This window comes from Sus scrofa, chromosome 11 (genome assembly GCF_054392235.1).
Source record: "Sus scrofa isolate SSC_HxYL_T2T_F1_AM1 chromosome 11, Sscrofa_HxYL_maternal_Yorkshire_Landrace_v2.0, whole genome shotgun sequence".
NCBI classification, from domain to species: domain Eukaryota; kingdom Metazoa; phylum Chordata; class Mammalia; order Artiodactyla; family Suidae; genus Sus; species Sus scrofa.
Genome location: NC_139393.1, coordinates 13,233,378 through 13,249,487, shown reverse-complemented (window position 1 = coordinate 13,249,487; position 16,110 = coordinate 13,233,378). Strand labels below are relative to the sequence as shown.

The 16,110-nt window shown below is 42.0% G+C and overlaps 3 protein-coding genes across 10 annotated transcripts in view; 1 reads left to right on the top strand and 2 right to left on the bottom strand.

The window, feature by feature from the left end:
- SPART (spartin) overlaps positions 1–16,110 on the top strand; it is a 388,960-nt gene that overhangs the window by 96,713 nt on the left and 276,137 nt on the right. The window lies entirely within an intron of this gene.
- On the bottom strand, positions 3,704–6,911 carry SERTM1 (serine rich and transmembrane domain containing 1). The gene has a single exon (XM_084981568.1). The coding sequence runs from the start codon at positions 6,909–6,911 to the stop codon at positions 6,588–6,590; it is 324 nt and encodes a 107-aa protein (XP_084837694.1). The 3' UTR covers positions 3,704–6,587.
- LOC146398535 (uncharacterized) overlaps positions 3,704–16,110 on the bottom strand; it is a 73,266-nt gene continuing 60,859 nt past the window's right edge. The window contains exons 4-5 of the mRNA XM_084982500.1: positions 9,179–9,295; positions 3,704–7,096 (exon numbers count right to left, since the gene is read on the bottom strand). Of these exons, the coding sequence (XP_084838626.1) occupies positions 7,080–7,096; positions 9,179–9,295 (134 nt within the window). The 3' untranslated portion in view covers positions 3,704–7,079. The remainder of the gene's footprint in view (positions 7,097–9,178; positions 9,296–16,110) is intronic.

Here is a 16,110-nt window from a genome sequence, read left to right as displayed (position 1 = left end):
TAGTAGCAGTAAGTATGTTTAGATACTTTTAATATTATTACAACTGATATTATTGTAAATAAATGAATCTGGCATTTTATTAACCAGATCTTCTTCTGGATTGGCATTCATGCCTATGGAGCAAAAAAATGTTTATTATGGTAAGTCTGGGTCACTGGGAGATCTTAAATTAGCTTCCGAATGATCAAAGTTCTTAGGGCTTTGAAGTTGAATGGATTTTGTTATTAAAAAGAACTATAAACTACTTTTTTGATATGTGCAAAAATTCTTCAGTGAGTTTACACTCTTGAGTGCTAGGGAGAAGTAGTGCAGAGACTACTGGAAATATAAGGACACAAAGACAGTCTGGGAACCAGTAATACGCTGTGCAGCTAAGCAGCACATATGGGGAATCCACAGGTGCTGATGAACTGGGCAGTGCTGGGTAACAGAGGCCTCCAGGTGCCTGACTTTTCTGGGTACTATCTCATTCTACCCTGACGTTCCCAGGATGATTTCAGGATTGACTGTAACCCCAGATCCCTCCCACGTATTAGTGATGCTTCACAAGTCAGAAGGTGCTCCCCAGCAGGCTTTGTTCTGGACCTGACTCTACCTTTATGGCTCGCATCATGACACGTGACTCTGTCCCCAGTGCCCACAGACCTTGGGAAGAAGATGAGCTGCAATAAGTAAACAGGGCTGTTGAGGGAAACAGCTGCGTAAGTTCTCCCCTTCATGCGTCTGTGCTGAGGCTGTGGGAGCCTAGAGGGGGAGCTGGGGAAGCGGGATGACAGCAGAACAGGAAGGGTCAAATGAATGAGAGGTTAAGTTAGCGGTGTGAATAAAAGAAGAATGGAAGAGGAATTAAATTTACCAAGGTAGGGATAGTAGATAGTAGGCAGAAAAACATGGGAAAATTTGAACCTTGAGGAGCCAAAAGTTGTACACAGTGTTTGCCTGATATTCACATATACAATATTACTGCATGTTAAGCAGTGTGATATTAGATGGTTTACATACCATCTCTACTTAATTTTTAAGGTATCAGGCGCTCAGAAAGGTTGCCTAAGGGTTACAGAGGTGATATTTAGGGCTTAGGGATTTGAACCAACCTCTCTCTGAATCCACACCCCGTGTTCCATGGCGCATAGAGTGAGTTAAACAGGGCTAGAGATAACTGAGGATGCGCTATCTGAAAATGTCACCTCGTCACAAGAGGCTAGAATCGTAAGGAGTCAGCCATATAGTAGAGAAAGCATGACAGCTTTTTCAGGAATGGAATTTTAAAAGGAGCACAATTTTAAACACTTCAGTTTTACAGCAGTATTAGAGTTTTATTGGAACATTAGTCACACATCATGTTAAAAAGACTGGTGTAAGAGTTACATGGACGAAAAATGATTGAAAGACTTTAGATAAAGGCTCAAAGGGGACAAAGGAGAAGGCGGGGGTCTGAGAAGGTGAGGGGCAAGAAGGAGAGGAGAAGGGGGGAAGAAAGGAGGGAGGAAGAGAAGGAGGGAGGTGAGTGTGTGAGAACAGTGCTGGGGGGAGGGAGTTGTGTGGTAACGCTCATTCTAAGCTAAGACCGTTTCCATGGCTAGAAGATGCACAGATATTTGTAGCACGGAGAACAAATCCCCACCCACTCCCATACCCCACCCAGGGTGGATCTGAATAGAACTTTTTGTCCATCTCTCGTCTGTTTTTCACAAAGCAGCTAGAGTCATCTTTCTTAAACATACATTCAATTATTCAACTTCTCTGCATGCCTTCAGTGGATTCCCCCTGCACGCTAAATAAAACCCAAATTCCTACTATAACTTACCAAGCCCTGCAGAATCTGTCCCTGCCCACCGCTCTAGCTTCATGCCCTGCACCGCAGTACTCTGACTTTCCTGCTCATACAAGCGGAGACCTTTCCTGCTCCAGGGCCTTTGCACATGCTATTCCCTTGGAGAAAATACTCTTCCCAACATGCTTCAATACTTATATATGACCTCATCAAAAAGGCCCTCTCTGACCACTGCATCTTTTTTGTGTGTGTGTCTTTTTAGGGCTGCACCGGAGGCATATGGAAATTCCTCTGGCCTACACCATAGCCAGAGTACCACCAGATCCGAGTTGCATCTGCCACCTGCATCACAGCTCAAGGCAGTGCCGGATCCTTAACCCACTGAGTGAGGCTGGGGTTTGAATCTGCATCCTCATGGATACTAGTCGGGTTCATTACCACTGAGTCACAAGGGAACTCCCTGACCACCGTATCTTAAATGAGTTTTCTTTCTTGGTTATCATTTCACCATTTTATTCTCTCTGTAGCACTGACTGCAATTCTGATTATCCATATTGTTTGTGCAGTTGTTTTTGTATCTAGAATTGTAAGCTTCATGAGGGCAAGAACTATATCTATTTGCTAAACCTAGTAACAGTGGACTTATTTATTTAATAAATACCTGATGATAATGATGTCCCCCTCTGGTGGTCAGGGTGGCACACACCTTCCCTCCGAGTGGGATGCATCTAAAATAAAGAAAAGCAGTCAGTACTTGAGCAGTGGTTTGATGAGGTTTCTGAATAGTCAGATGTGACACGATTACAGGGTCAGTGGGCTCTGTTGTGATAAAACGAGTATAACTTGGAATTGTCTCTTACAAAATATAGCTGTTTAAGCACCATTTTGAAGTTGAAGAGTGAATGAGCAGTGTGCTCTGCTGCCGTTGAGGGCAGAATTAAATTGAGGTTGGTGGACTTTGAGCACTGAGAATTATTTGTTCTAGGGAGATTTGTGTGTGTGAAAGAGTGTATGTTTGTGAGTTTCCATGTGTGTGTGCACACATACCTGTGGGATTCTGAGAGATGCTCACTGGTAACCAGGAAGAAATAGAAGCACAGTTGTCCTCTTGAAGGGGGAGAGACTGCAGGGAGCTGGCCTGCAATGTGCATTCATGTGCTGTTGCTTTCCTTAGGATTGTGGGAATGGTCTAGTTAGGATACTGTGTGAAACACATTCTCTCATTTTATCAGTCTTAGTGCACACACACACACATACACACACACACACACACACACACACACACACACACCCGCCCTCTGCCCGCCACAGTCCTCTAACCTAGTCTGTTACATGCACATGATTTGGAGAAAGAGGTGCTGTGGGGAAGAAGGGATGGGACTTTCCTCGCATCCCTCTCCCACGGAGCCCAGCATGATGGCAGCAACTTTCCATCAAAGGAGGGTGGCCTGGAGTTCAGACTCCAGCAAACATGAGTAGGTGCCAGTGGGCGGAGCTGTGAGCTGTGAGTGTTGGAGGGAGGAGACACTTGGAGAAATAGCAGTTACTTAAGCCGAGGTCCAGAGGTAACACCTCCCGGTCCTCCACAAATATGCTCGTGTGATATATGTGCCCCTTCTTCTGCCTTGGTGTGTCCACTGCCCGTGAGCATCGCCCAGAGGCCTCCTGCTTCCCTGGCTCCACTCCTGAGGTCTGAGCTGTGGCCCAGGAACCTGAATACTTCCCACACATCCAGGTGGTTCTTCTGATCAGGGAAGTGGGGGGCTCACTGCCCCAGAGGGAGGGGACCTTTCAGAGAGAGAGAGGCTGACTTGGGGGCCACTAATTTTTGATCCTGCTTTGGAGCAGATGCGAAGCGAAAGCCTCCCTAGGAGAGAAGCTTGTGGCCCACCACACTGAGAACAAATAAAAGAAGAACCAGGCTTTCAGTGGGGTTAATTGCTTTATTTATGACCCAGTCTTCCAACCTTTCTGAACTCTTAACACAGATTCATCTTAAATTGTACAATCTGTTATCCTGAGAAGCTGGTAATGACAAATTCTATTTTACATCCTCGAATGTTTTTCCCAGTCACTCTACTTAACTTTAAGAGCTAGAACCGTCACGGCAGGGTGGTGGGGGGAGGTGCCTGCAAATTTAAAACAAATAGATCTCTTCCAGAAGGAAAGAGAATAAAGCTACCACTTAGAAGAGATCATACTAAGACTGAATTGTTATGGGCGAATTTGCTCCTTTATTTATTCATATCAGTTCATCCACGTCCTTTCTTCCTTGGTAACCAAAATAGAACAAGAGTAATCAAAGAGCGAAAGTGATAACATAGATGCCTCTAATCCTGTGCAGCTTTCACACAACTCTTAATTGGGAGTGTGTGAAAAAAAAAAAAATATATATATATATTCTGAGAATGTGTTGTGTATACACACACACACATGCACACACAAACAGAATGCTGATAATGGTCTAAAATAGCAGAATTTTTCTTGTCCAGCACTTATACTACATAATAACATTCTTTATGTTATGCTTTAAAATGACAGCGGAGGTAACATTTTCACTAATTATACATTTTAGGGCAACAACTCTGCAGGTCTTGTGGTGTTTGGGGGATATTTCTGATATAGCAATGTGGTTTGATTAAAGTGAGGCTTATGGATTAAAATGGAACCTTTTTGATCCTCCCTGTCACTTTACATCTGTCTCAGGATTGTAGAATGACAAAGATATCCTCTATGAAAAAGGCGGATTCTTTATCCCATTCCAGTTCTGGATGGAGATGCCACACAGACAAACCAAAGGGTGGGTTGAGGGCCAACGACTTGAGATTAGGAAAGGTTTTGGACAAGAAGGATGTAGTTGCATCAACACAACGGGAAGACAGGGTCATGTTGATACAGTGGGCCTCGTAGGCTGAATACTTTCAGTATTTACACTGCGGATGCTTTACTTTAAAAATTAGGAGTTCCCGTCGTGGCTCAGTGAGTAACCAACCTGACTAGGAACCATGAGGTTGCGGGTTCAATCCCTCGCCTCATTCAGTGGGTTAAGGATCTGGTGTTGCTGTGAGCTGTGGTGTAGGTCGAAGACACGGCTCGGATCCCTTGTTGCTGTGGCTGTGGCTGTGGCCAGCAGCTATAGTTCCGATTGGACCCCTAGCCTGGGAACCTCCATACGCCGCAGGTGCGGCCCTAAAAAAGGACAAAAGACCAAAAAAAAAAAAAATTAGGATGTTCTGGAGTTCCCCTAGTGGCGCAGCAGAAATGAATCTAAGAACCATGAGGTGGCAGGTTCGATCCCTGGCCTCGCTCAGTGGGTTAAGGGTCCGGTGTTGCCCAGAGCTGTGGTGTAGGTTGCAGACGTGGCTCAGATCCCACGTTGCTGTGGCTCTGGTGTAGGCCAGTGCCTCACCTCTGATTCGACCCCTAGCCTGGGAACCTCCATGCTGCAGGTGTGGCCATAGAAAAGACAAAAAGACAAAAAAAATAAATAAATGAAATAAAAATTAAACTTCTTACTTTTAAGAAGCTGTAGTTTGCTTTGTTTGGTTTTAAAGGGGAGCTTGATAACCCACCCCTGCTCCAATCTGTATTCCATATCTATGCTCATGGGTATGCCTCATTTCATGGACAAAGCCCCCTAGTTCAGATGTGCTTGGCTGACCACAGTATGGCAGCTCCCAGGATCACTAAGCTCCCAGCAGCTACCCAGCTTGAGTGTCTGCAACTTTAAACATAAACCCACATCCTGGAATCCTAATGTAGAGTATTACATTAATGCACAATTTGTCAGAGACGTAACATTCAAGAAGTAGATAAAAGCGTGGATATTAGCAGTTGTGTCTTCTATGCTTTACAGTCTAATGCGAGTAAACAAACATCTGACATCTTGGAGCCTTAATATAATTTTGCACTAAATTTATAAAGATTGTGAAACTGAATAAAGGAACATTCTTACACAACCACTAGGAGTTATTACTGTATAAAATACAACTAAATGAATATTTTCCATATGTATGATCCCCGTTGATGGAAATTACAGACATAAAATAATAGTTCCTGTGTTTCCTCTGGCGCCTCTCTTAGTAATAGCAACAGCAGTTATCACAAAGAATTCCACAAATATAGGGCATTTTGACTATAAGTAGGAGAAATTCCCAAGAGGCAGAAATACATTACAAACTGCATCATAACACATATTTGCCTTGCTATTAAAAGTCAAAGTCTTCTAAGACTTTTCCAAGTGTGACTTAATTCATCAATAAATGTGATTTTCATTTGTAAAAGTAAATGAAATAAAACATTTAGCATATTTTTGCCTCCGGTTTTGGAGACGTTATGCATGGAATCTAAATTGACTCTTCTTTTTTTAATTTGGTGTTTTCACTTTATCTTTTAAATATGGAAAATGCCTTATACATAGCTCATTTTCCCAGTTTCTGCTGACTCAGATTCTTATTTCATAAAAGAAAAGAAGGGCAGAGCCGAGATCCAGCGTCCTCTGCAAGACCACCCCAGGTGAGTGCTGCCTCAGGTGTCCAACGGGATGGCCTGATCCACCGAGAAGAAGCCAGTTCCAGATTCATCAAGTGGTCTGGGTGAAGAGCTGCACCCTGCATGCATTTCCATCAGCATCAGTGCCTACGTTCACAAATGAAAAGCGTCATGAACAGCAGTAGTTAGGGCTGAAGGAGAAGGAGAAACAGGTCTAATTGGTGGAAAAGATCAAAACGGGGGCATTTCTTTCTTGAGGCATCTGCATCATGTGACACTTCCCCTTAAGTGGCCATAGCATCGAAGGATTCTTCCATTTTCTTCAGGATGAAAGGTTTGAAAAAGTGGACCTTTGTGAGGAAATACTGCAGACTTCCAAGTTGGTGAAGGAACTTCCAGCATCACTTGGGTGCTCTGGGTAGGAGGAACTGGAGGAGATGATATTTTTGAGCCTCTGGAGGGCAATGATTAAAAGCAGAAGCAGGAAGGCTAAAAGGCTGAGGAATATGGACACGTAGATGTAGACATTTGACAAGTGGCCTGAGGACGGGTCCACCGATGTGGACAGGGATGTGGGGAAGAGCTGGAGGAAAGTTCCATTCTCCATGCTTCCTGAGAACACAGATGAAGCATCGGGTTCAGACATCTTTACGGAAGGTCGAAGAATGCCCAGGATATGCAAAGTCAGGCTCACACAGAGGTTCAAATGGACAGAATCAGCATTCTTTTTGTCATGACAACATCAGAAAAAAATTGCAGGCGGTTAAATCAGCACAGCAAATCTTCTCAGTTTCCACACAAAGGCAGTAGGCTATCAGGTGTCCATCAGCACTGCAAAAACAAAAACAAAGACAAAACACCCCAAACAACTGAGTGCATTATTCAGGGAAAAAAATATCACACTGGAATCTCATTTTCAGTTTTCAGTTTATGAAGGCTTAATTATAAAACCCAGCAGGAAGGGAAAAGAACGAAATAACTTCCCGGTGAACAAGTAACATTTGTCTATAGATTACAAGTGATGATGCACTTTTATTTGATCTCCATAGTACCCTAGGTGCCAGGTTTCTCCAAGGAACTAAAGATAAAATAAAAAGGAAAATACATTTGTGATGTGTTCCATCTGCTGAGATTTCAACAGATGCTCCAAGTGGATGCTCTGAGAATAGGCCCCAAAAGTTAGCTCCAAACCTCCCTCCTCCAGAAAATGAATTCCACGCACTCTGCAGCCCACTAGCACAATTCCAGATCAGTAGTTCTTTCTGGCACGCTTTGGAGACTCCCTGCACATGTCAGTTTGCTTTTCGTAGTTTGCCGATTTGTTTAAAAGATTTATCCCTTTGAGATTGGGGGCCACGTCTACATAATTCTTTTCTTTTAGATCTGTCTCTATACTTGGTTCTGCATATTTTAGACATTGAATAAACACCTTTAGATTAATAAAGCTTGGATTTTCTCTGGATGGTAGAAAGACTACTAGGTTTGCTGCCAGAAAGACTTAAGTTTGACTCCCAAATTCCCCTTTATCTTTGGGAAGTTGGCTAAGTTGCCTACATTTTTTGAGCTTCACTTTTCTCATCTGTGAAATGGTAAATCACCTACTCTGTCCCCTCCCTTTTTGTTATGCTGGAATCAAAATAATAGACATGGAAGCACTTTGTGAACTGTTCAGACTGCACCAAAATGAGTTTATTCTGTGTTTATGTGTGTGGTGTGTGTATGTGGTGTGTGTGTGTATGGTATGTGTGTGTGGTGTGTGTAGTGTGCGCGTGGTGTGTGTGTACTGTGCATAGTGTGTGTGCGTGCGCATGCGTGTGTGTGTGTGTGTGTGTGTGTGTGTGTGTGTGTGTGTGAGAGAGAGAGAGAGAGAGAGAGAGAGAGAGAATGGGTGCAGAGGAAGCAGTGCTCCTGGACACATTCTCCCTCCTTGTGTGGTGTCTGTGAGGAACATCAGAAGCCAAGTGGACTGAGACAGGCAGGTAGCCCTGCAGCAGAGCGTCATTCTGCAGCTCCGGGCATGGGTGCCACGTGGCCCAGACACCCTCGCGTCCGTGATTGGAGGAGTCACAGCCAGCTTCTGCCTAGTCCATAAGGGGACAAGGGAGGCAGCCTGAGGGAGAATGACCCCTCCCCGTGGACACCTTTTCCTCAAATGCAGAAAAGAGGCTCTCTCCCTAGCCCTGCGTGGCATTAGATCATTTCGTTGTAAATTTCCAAATTTCCTTGCATCAGACGTAGTGAAGAGCTAACGCAAAAACTTCCACTCTGTCCTGGCTTTCCCTTTTCCTACCCTCTGCCCTGCATTTTACCTTGAAAACTTGCCTTTCCCTTCCGCTCCCCAAATCTAATTAAGTGGCTGATTCCTTGAGGGGCTGACCTTGTCCTCCGTGGCTGTGGCTGAGTGGCACTAATGATTGCTAGGAACGAGGGGACACTTGTGAGAAGGCTGCCCCTGTCGGCAGTCAAGCAGGCTAATGATCTTAGTGACTCCTCAGAGGAGGCCACGGGCAGTGTCTTATTAGTACTTCCTAAAATAATTTGACTCCTATTCCTCATTATGCTTTGCCTGGTGATTTTAATTCCATTAGGCTGCTACAGGCTCTTAACAATCTTTAAAAAAAGAGACTATCACAGTGGGACTGCAGACGTGTTACACTGACTTGGCAATTCTTTGCCTCATACAGCACGTAAATGCTCTAGCCATTCCTCCTTAGAGAAAACAGCAGCATTTCAGAGGCAGCATGATGTATGAGAAAGAATCTTGTGGGCTGAATCGAAAAAAATATTCAAGATGTTTGGTAAGACCCCCTAAATCTAGCTGAGGAAACTGAGAACAAAGCAGCTGATTGATTTGACAAAAGAAATGTATCGCATTAGAAGATAAGCCAGGACTTTAGCCCTGCCCGTCCTCACCCTTTATGCCATCTGCTCTCAAGGGTCCTGTCGTTTGGTAGCCGTGACTTGACATCCTCTTTTTCTGGCATGGGCAGGAAGGTACGGGCTGTGCCTTTTGTGTGTTCCTTATATAAACTGCCTCGTAGGGGAAGTAGAAGAGGAATTATTATTCCCATTTTGCAGATGAGGGAAAGGATTTCCTCAGGGTTCACAGCTAGTCAGTGACAAAGAACTGACTAGGACTCATGCCTGAGTGGTGTTCTTAGTATCCTCAACCATAGTAGGAAGAGAAGAATGACGGGGCTTCGTAACTGGTTCCTACCTGCCGTTTACTTTGGACAAGTTCCCTGTTCAGTCTTGGTATCTCATTTCTCCCATTTGGCCAATAGTACCTTTCCTACCTCTCCACGAGGTCCTGAGTTAGGATGTGATACAATTTCCAGAGTCGTACTTAGAAAATCATAAAAGGCCATCCAAGTAAAGGACCAGTAAATAGTTCTTTCCCAATGACTAGAAAGATGAGAGAAACTTCTAGGCCTCTGCTGGCCCAATAGTTTGTAGGTTCAGCTGGAATACCTTTGCTACCTAGATCTGTATTATTTTCTGAGGTAGGGCAGGAGGCACAGACACTGTCACTGTAAAGTCAATGACAGAGCTTACAACTGGCCACCGGACCACTTGCTAAAACAAAGGTATCTCTTACTGGTGTAAATATTCCGTGAGTACTTTTCACATCCTTCCTTCCGACCAAAGCCCACTACGAGCCTTAAACATCTATGGAATCGTTTATAGCAAATGAAGCTAAGAAGATTTGGGGAAAGCATCTGATCTTCCAAGGGGCCTTGGAAGATGGTGGAAATGAGCAGATGAAACCCTGTGTCCTTATTTGACCTTTCACAATTAAATATCTTCTTTAATATCCTCTCCCAATACTTCAGATGTAATATTATTTCCAGAATACTTCTTAATTTAACATGACAGATACAGATTTCATTTCACTGTTCTACTCTGAAGAGAGAGCATGTATGCACTGCTAGAAATCATTTTAATTTGATGACATTACCTCTCATTTTCTTACAGACATTTTAAAACCCAAATGGTATGTGCTTAGGCTCGGTAACAGCGGTGAGGGAGACGAAGGTGGGAACAATGTCAAACAATTGTGTCTCAAGATGCTGTTTTTCGGGCATTTCTCCCAAACAGATGAGGTTTAAAGAACAGAAGGAAGGGACTTCATCTTAAATGCATAGCCTTGACCCATCTAGGGGCAGCGACAGCAGACTCTCATTTCAGGTGGCACCTAAAGCCACGTGGGGATTGTGATGCTTTTTTTTTTCTGAGCCATCCTCAGAAAGTGATTTTCGAGAAAGGAAAATGAGACTGTGAAATCACAATACTATAAATGAAGGTCTGTGGCAATGTTTCGGTTCACGGTCAGCCAGCTTTCCCTTTGTCTCTTGGAATAAAGAACGGTGCTGGGAAGACATCTACAAAAGGCAGTCGCCTACTGGAGTGGGGAAGGTCGGACTTGTGTTCTCATGGAGAGCCCAGTGTGCTGGGGATCTGGAGGGGCAGCACAGAGAAGGCCGACCTGCGGGAGGGGTGCCTCTGCTTCCATGTCACTCGGTGCCCTGCCTCTGCCCCGCCTCTGTGACCCTCTGAAAGAATGGACGTAACTTCCCATGGGGGCGATGATGAGGATTGTAAAGTTGTGGGGGAGCAAAGCCTGCTCTCAGGCATGTACCTTCACGCTTGGTAAAAGAAGAGCTGACAGGCTCTCATCTCTGAGTTCTCTCCCTTAAGCAATACAAGACCTCTGGCAGCCAGCCTGTGCGTGGAGCCTCTGCCAGGACCTTGACTTCTACATTGCAGGGTGTATAAAAGCGTGCATAAAACTCAGCCTAGCGTCCGCCTCAAATCTGGCACAGCTATCTCTGAGAGTCTTCCTTTTACTTAAATACATTTCTATGTGAATAACAACTCTTTGAAAGGTTTTTTGTTGTGGAATTCTGGGACAAGCTGCTTTGTTCCCTTGCAGACATTATTTAAAGAGTGCCCTAGCTGTCATGATGTTGAATCAACATTTCGTTCTTATCAGAAGCCCTGCTGTGTCCTTCCCCAAAAGGTGGTCCTCCCAGACCATTAGAAACAATTTGATAAAGTATGAACACGACATGGTAAAAAGCTTTTTCGGTCTATAATTGTAGGTTTTCATATTATAATGCAATGAATAGTTTTAGATGATACATTAGATCTCTTTCTCTGTAGAAACCACCATTTCCCGAATCTAGAAGGGAACATATCACAGGAGCACAGTTGTTTTTTGTTTTTTTTTTGTCTTTCTGTTTTTTCTAGGGCCACACCCACGGCATGTGGAGGCTCCCAGGCTTGGGGTCTAATTGGAGCTGTAGCCACCGGCCTACGCCAGAGCCACAGCCACGCAGGATCTGAGCCGTATCCGCAACCCACACCACCGCGCATGGTAACGTCGGATCCCCAACCCACTGACGAGGCCAGGGATTGAACCTGCAACCTCATGGCTCCCAGTTGGATTCATCAACCACTGAGCCATGACGGGAACTCCAGCACAGATGTTTTTAGTTAGAAAACAGCATGTTCTATACAAGACCTGGAACCTTCCTTTGCATTTTGCATGATTATCTTTTTTCTTAATGCTTTCTCTTTGCCCAGGGGTCTTTTGGGTCAAGCTAGGGGAGAGATGGTGCTGGAAATACATACTTGCCACCCACTCTCCTCTAAATGTAAATCTTCACTTGCAGTCAGTGGCAAACACTTACCCTGGGGCTTGCAATAATGAAAATAAAGTTCACTCTCTTACTACTAAACTTATTTAAAGCTGATTATGCCCATCTATGTATTGCCTATTTGAGAACTGCTCCAACTTAATCAATACAATGCTTTGAGAGAGGGTCTCTGTGTGAAAATGAGTAGAATCTATTATGATTCCCTCTATCAGCTCGATTAAAAGCAAAACCAAGTAAGGAAGAAAAAAACTAAGTCTATCTGTTATCAAATACGGATTTAGAGGACCATCTTACGAAAAGAGATGGGGAGAGATGAAAATTCTGAATCATGCACTGGAATTCACAGTCTGGACTGGATAATGTAAGCCAAAAAATGAAAATTGACAGGCTTCTTTATCTACCGTTCAAAAGAATGATCAGAAAAATACAATCAGAACTTTTTCATAGTATTTTGGTGAAAACTAAAGAAATGTCAGAGTAACAGCTTAGTATCTGTGATTCATTTTAAAAATCAATTTCTAGGGTAGGTCATTAGATAGCTTTGGATTCAGTCCAGTCTCTTATTATCTCTCTTTACCTCGGTGATAACTTTTATCTCTCTGGATTTGCCTCAGGCTCAATAAAATATTTCTTCAGCAAAATAATTAAATTATATTCAGAAATACTTTCATGTTAGGCTAATTATTTTGTCCTAATTCTTTAAAAATTAGTTATCTACATAAGGTATAATTCACAGAATATTCAGAATATACCTCTTCTTGATATACAAATCAGTGTAGATTGAGCAAAATTTAAAAGAAATAAGAAAGAGGATAAGAATATAACTGTTTTGACCATTTATCTTGCATAGCCTCAAAGGCAATTATAGGGATGAGTTATAAAGTTGCACTTATATAGCACTGTTTTCCTGAGGAAATTGAACTATTATTCTTTTTTCAAACTATTATTCTTAATAAATATTTGCTATATTTCTTTTTCTTGTAAAGATTTTATGTTCAAATCACTGTTTGAGTAAGAATAATTATTTAAAAATGACACTCCCTTAGAATAAGAGAGTTTAAGTGGATACTTTACTGGATAAAAAGGTCAAATATAAAACCAGTTTTAGGCATAGCATTTTCATGATTCTTTGGTGATATTTAAAAAAGACCCCAAGGAGGGCTCTGTCCTGCACTTTGGGGAGACTGGACCCTTCTTGGTTAACACAGTTCGTCTAAATCAAAATAAAAGTGGCAACTTAAAGGTTGAAGGGAGCATGAATTGGTCAAGAAGTAGGAGAACAACCAAAGTCACTTTCAGTGAACAGGAAAAACGGTCATTGGCTAAAGACTTGATCTGAAGAGAAAGCAAACAGCCAGAGAAATAATGTCTTGAAGATCATAGGCAAGGTTGAAATGGACCAGTGTGAAGGAAGATGGCAAGAGGTAAGAGTGACCTTTCAAAATGTTACAGCATTTTTAATGAGGACTTTTGGGTTCAGTTCTCTCCCTCCACCCAGCTGTGATCATTTCCAGTATTTTAGAAGAGTATTAAGAAAAAAACATGTTTTATTATTAGAGCAGCTAGAATGGGTTAAATTATAGCATTTGTACAAAAAAAGCTTGTTTATTGTTAGTAAGACTAGACACACTTTTGAAAATTCTCATTCAGCCATGCTCTGGTTGGAGAATGGCATTTCCTCCTTTTCCATTGTTTCTCATTCTATCCCTCTAGTTAAAATAATTTGTATCAAACATATTTTTTGGTCCAATCAGGAAATACGCATTAAAAGTCTCTTTATAGAGTGTGACATTTGGAAAGATTTTGTTCTTGTAAACTTAGTTTTGCAAATGCCATAATTTTTTTTTTTAACCTGCAGAGGTGGACCACGAGGTACCCCCAGTCTGCTCTCTCAGGCTTCAGGGGCCTTTGGGTGCCGCTAAAGCTGCTCTAAGGAAATAGAAGAGCTTGGAAATTTGGGTTTTCTATAAGCATTTGATGAAGTCCACCCTAACTTTAAGCAGACTCCTCAGAAGTAGGCAGCCATGAGCCATGGGTGCCATGTAATATAAGAAGAAAATGTGAACTTGTATCACTCCCTGCCAATGCCACTCTTTCTTTTCCTATTTCTGTTGTTACCTCCCTCATTGAATACATAGTCCTCTGTCTGTGGCTTATTGTTACCACTGATCCCTCTTTCTGTCCAATCCTCATTCCATTTCACTTCATCTCCCATAGGCTCCAGGCTAATTTATTCAATGAAAACCTTTCTATTTGTATATGTTTCTATAAATGTCTATTGTTTTGTGTACATTATCTTGTAAATTCTCATTTGTCTTGAAGATTTTCAACTTCTAAGAATGGATATACAGTAAATATTTCATTCATTCTGTAACTTAAACCCCAGACTTGATTGTGACTTAAAATATCTTGAAAATTGAGGCAGAAGGAAGAAAGGACATAAATTATCCAATGTATCCACTTCTCTAATTTTGCACTTAAGAATATGCTAAATGCGGAGTTCCTACTGTGGTGCAGTGGGCTAAGAATCCAACTGCAGTGGTTCAGGTCTCTGTGGAGCTGTGGATTCAATCCCCAGCCCAGTGCAACGGGTTAAAGGATCTGGCATTGGTGCAACTACGGTGTAGATTGCAGCTTTGGCTTGAATTCAGTCTCTTGACCGGGAACTTCCATGCGCCACGGGTGTGGCCATTAAAAAAAAAAATATGTCAAAGACTAATAACCATTCTCCATCTATAAATATTAAGTAGAGGTTCAATTTGGAAAAAGAAAGTGACAATATAGGTTGTCTGAAAAGAACTTCAGTATTAGCAAATTAATTAAGCAGGCCATTATTTATATCTGTCATGTATTTGTTTAAACTAAGATGCTTTATAGCCTATTCCTTAATGGACTGGAATCCATTAATGGACTTGAGTATGACAAGTATGTATAAGTATTTTGAGTCCTTGCATTCCCCAGCAGGGACTCAAGCTCATGAAATTTTCCATATGATGACATTTTTAACCAAGGCATAGCACTTACTTGAATTAATGAACCAACATCCCTTATAATACAACTCCAAATAGAACCTTAGTTGATTACATAGTGTATAAATTGTCCATCCCTTCTGGATATTAGCCCAGTGCTTAGTATAATACATACATATGAATTTTGCTAATGAGTTCTCTCATTCTTCCAGTCCTCTATTGCTGACAAAATAGGATGACGCTTTCCACAATGAAATGGGTATTTAAAAAGAATAATGATTCTTAATTGGCAGCTTTGGCAGGCTAAGTTTTGGCTATATCCAGTTTTGGCTATATCCAGTTTTGGCCACATTACATTATTTAGTAGTCAGCTGAATACTCAAAGAAAAACTAGGATGCACATTTCGAGATTTATCCTCTAATGCTATGAAAGATTCCTGAACCAACTAAAGGAAAAACAGCTTTGTTATTAAAGACATTATTAGGATAACCAGGCAAATGTGGACACAGACTGTATGTTGGATAATTGCATTGTATTAATATTAGGGTTCTTAAGTGTGATATAGGAGAACATTCGTGTTGTTGGGAAATACGTGTTCAAAGTATGTAACTATAAAGTGTCACAATATCAGCAACTAATCCTCAAATGGTTCAGCCAAAATACAAAAATAAGTACACACATATACACATATAGAAAGAAAAGATGATAAAGAAAATGTGTTAAAATGTTAACAACTGATTAGTTAAAGGAAATATAGATGTCCATTGTTGTTATTCTTGAAGCTTTTCAGTAGGATTGGAGTTTTTCAACATATAAGTTGGGAGAAATGATTTATCTGCAAAGGTATTAGGAAAATATACTTGTTTATAATATGCAGTAAGTCAACTAAAATATTAGAAGCTCCTAAAGAAATTCAGTGATTAAGCGCAATTCTTCAGCGGGCACTGGAGAAGTTCAAATATTTGCTGCTACCATCAGCTCTTGATGCCCACTAATCCCCAGGTACAGGAGGTGAAGCATCAGAGAATGATTAGAGGAAGTTTAACATGCCCAAGGGAACTGGATCTACCGTGGTGGGAGATGCTGCATGAAGACCAGAAATGGTGACTGGCCAGCCAGACTTGCTCATGACTTCACTCTGCCACCACCCACTGGTCTGAATCTCAGTCTGAGCCTCCAGGATCATCAAATGCATTTATGTCCATCTTGCATCAT

Excerpts from the sequence above, each read along its gene's own strand:
- SERTM1 (XM_084981568.1), bottom strand. The coding sequence starts at position 6,911 with ATGTCTGAACCCGATGCTTCATCTGTGTTCTCAGGAAGCATGGAGAAT.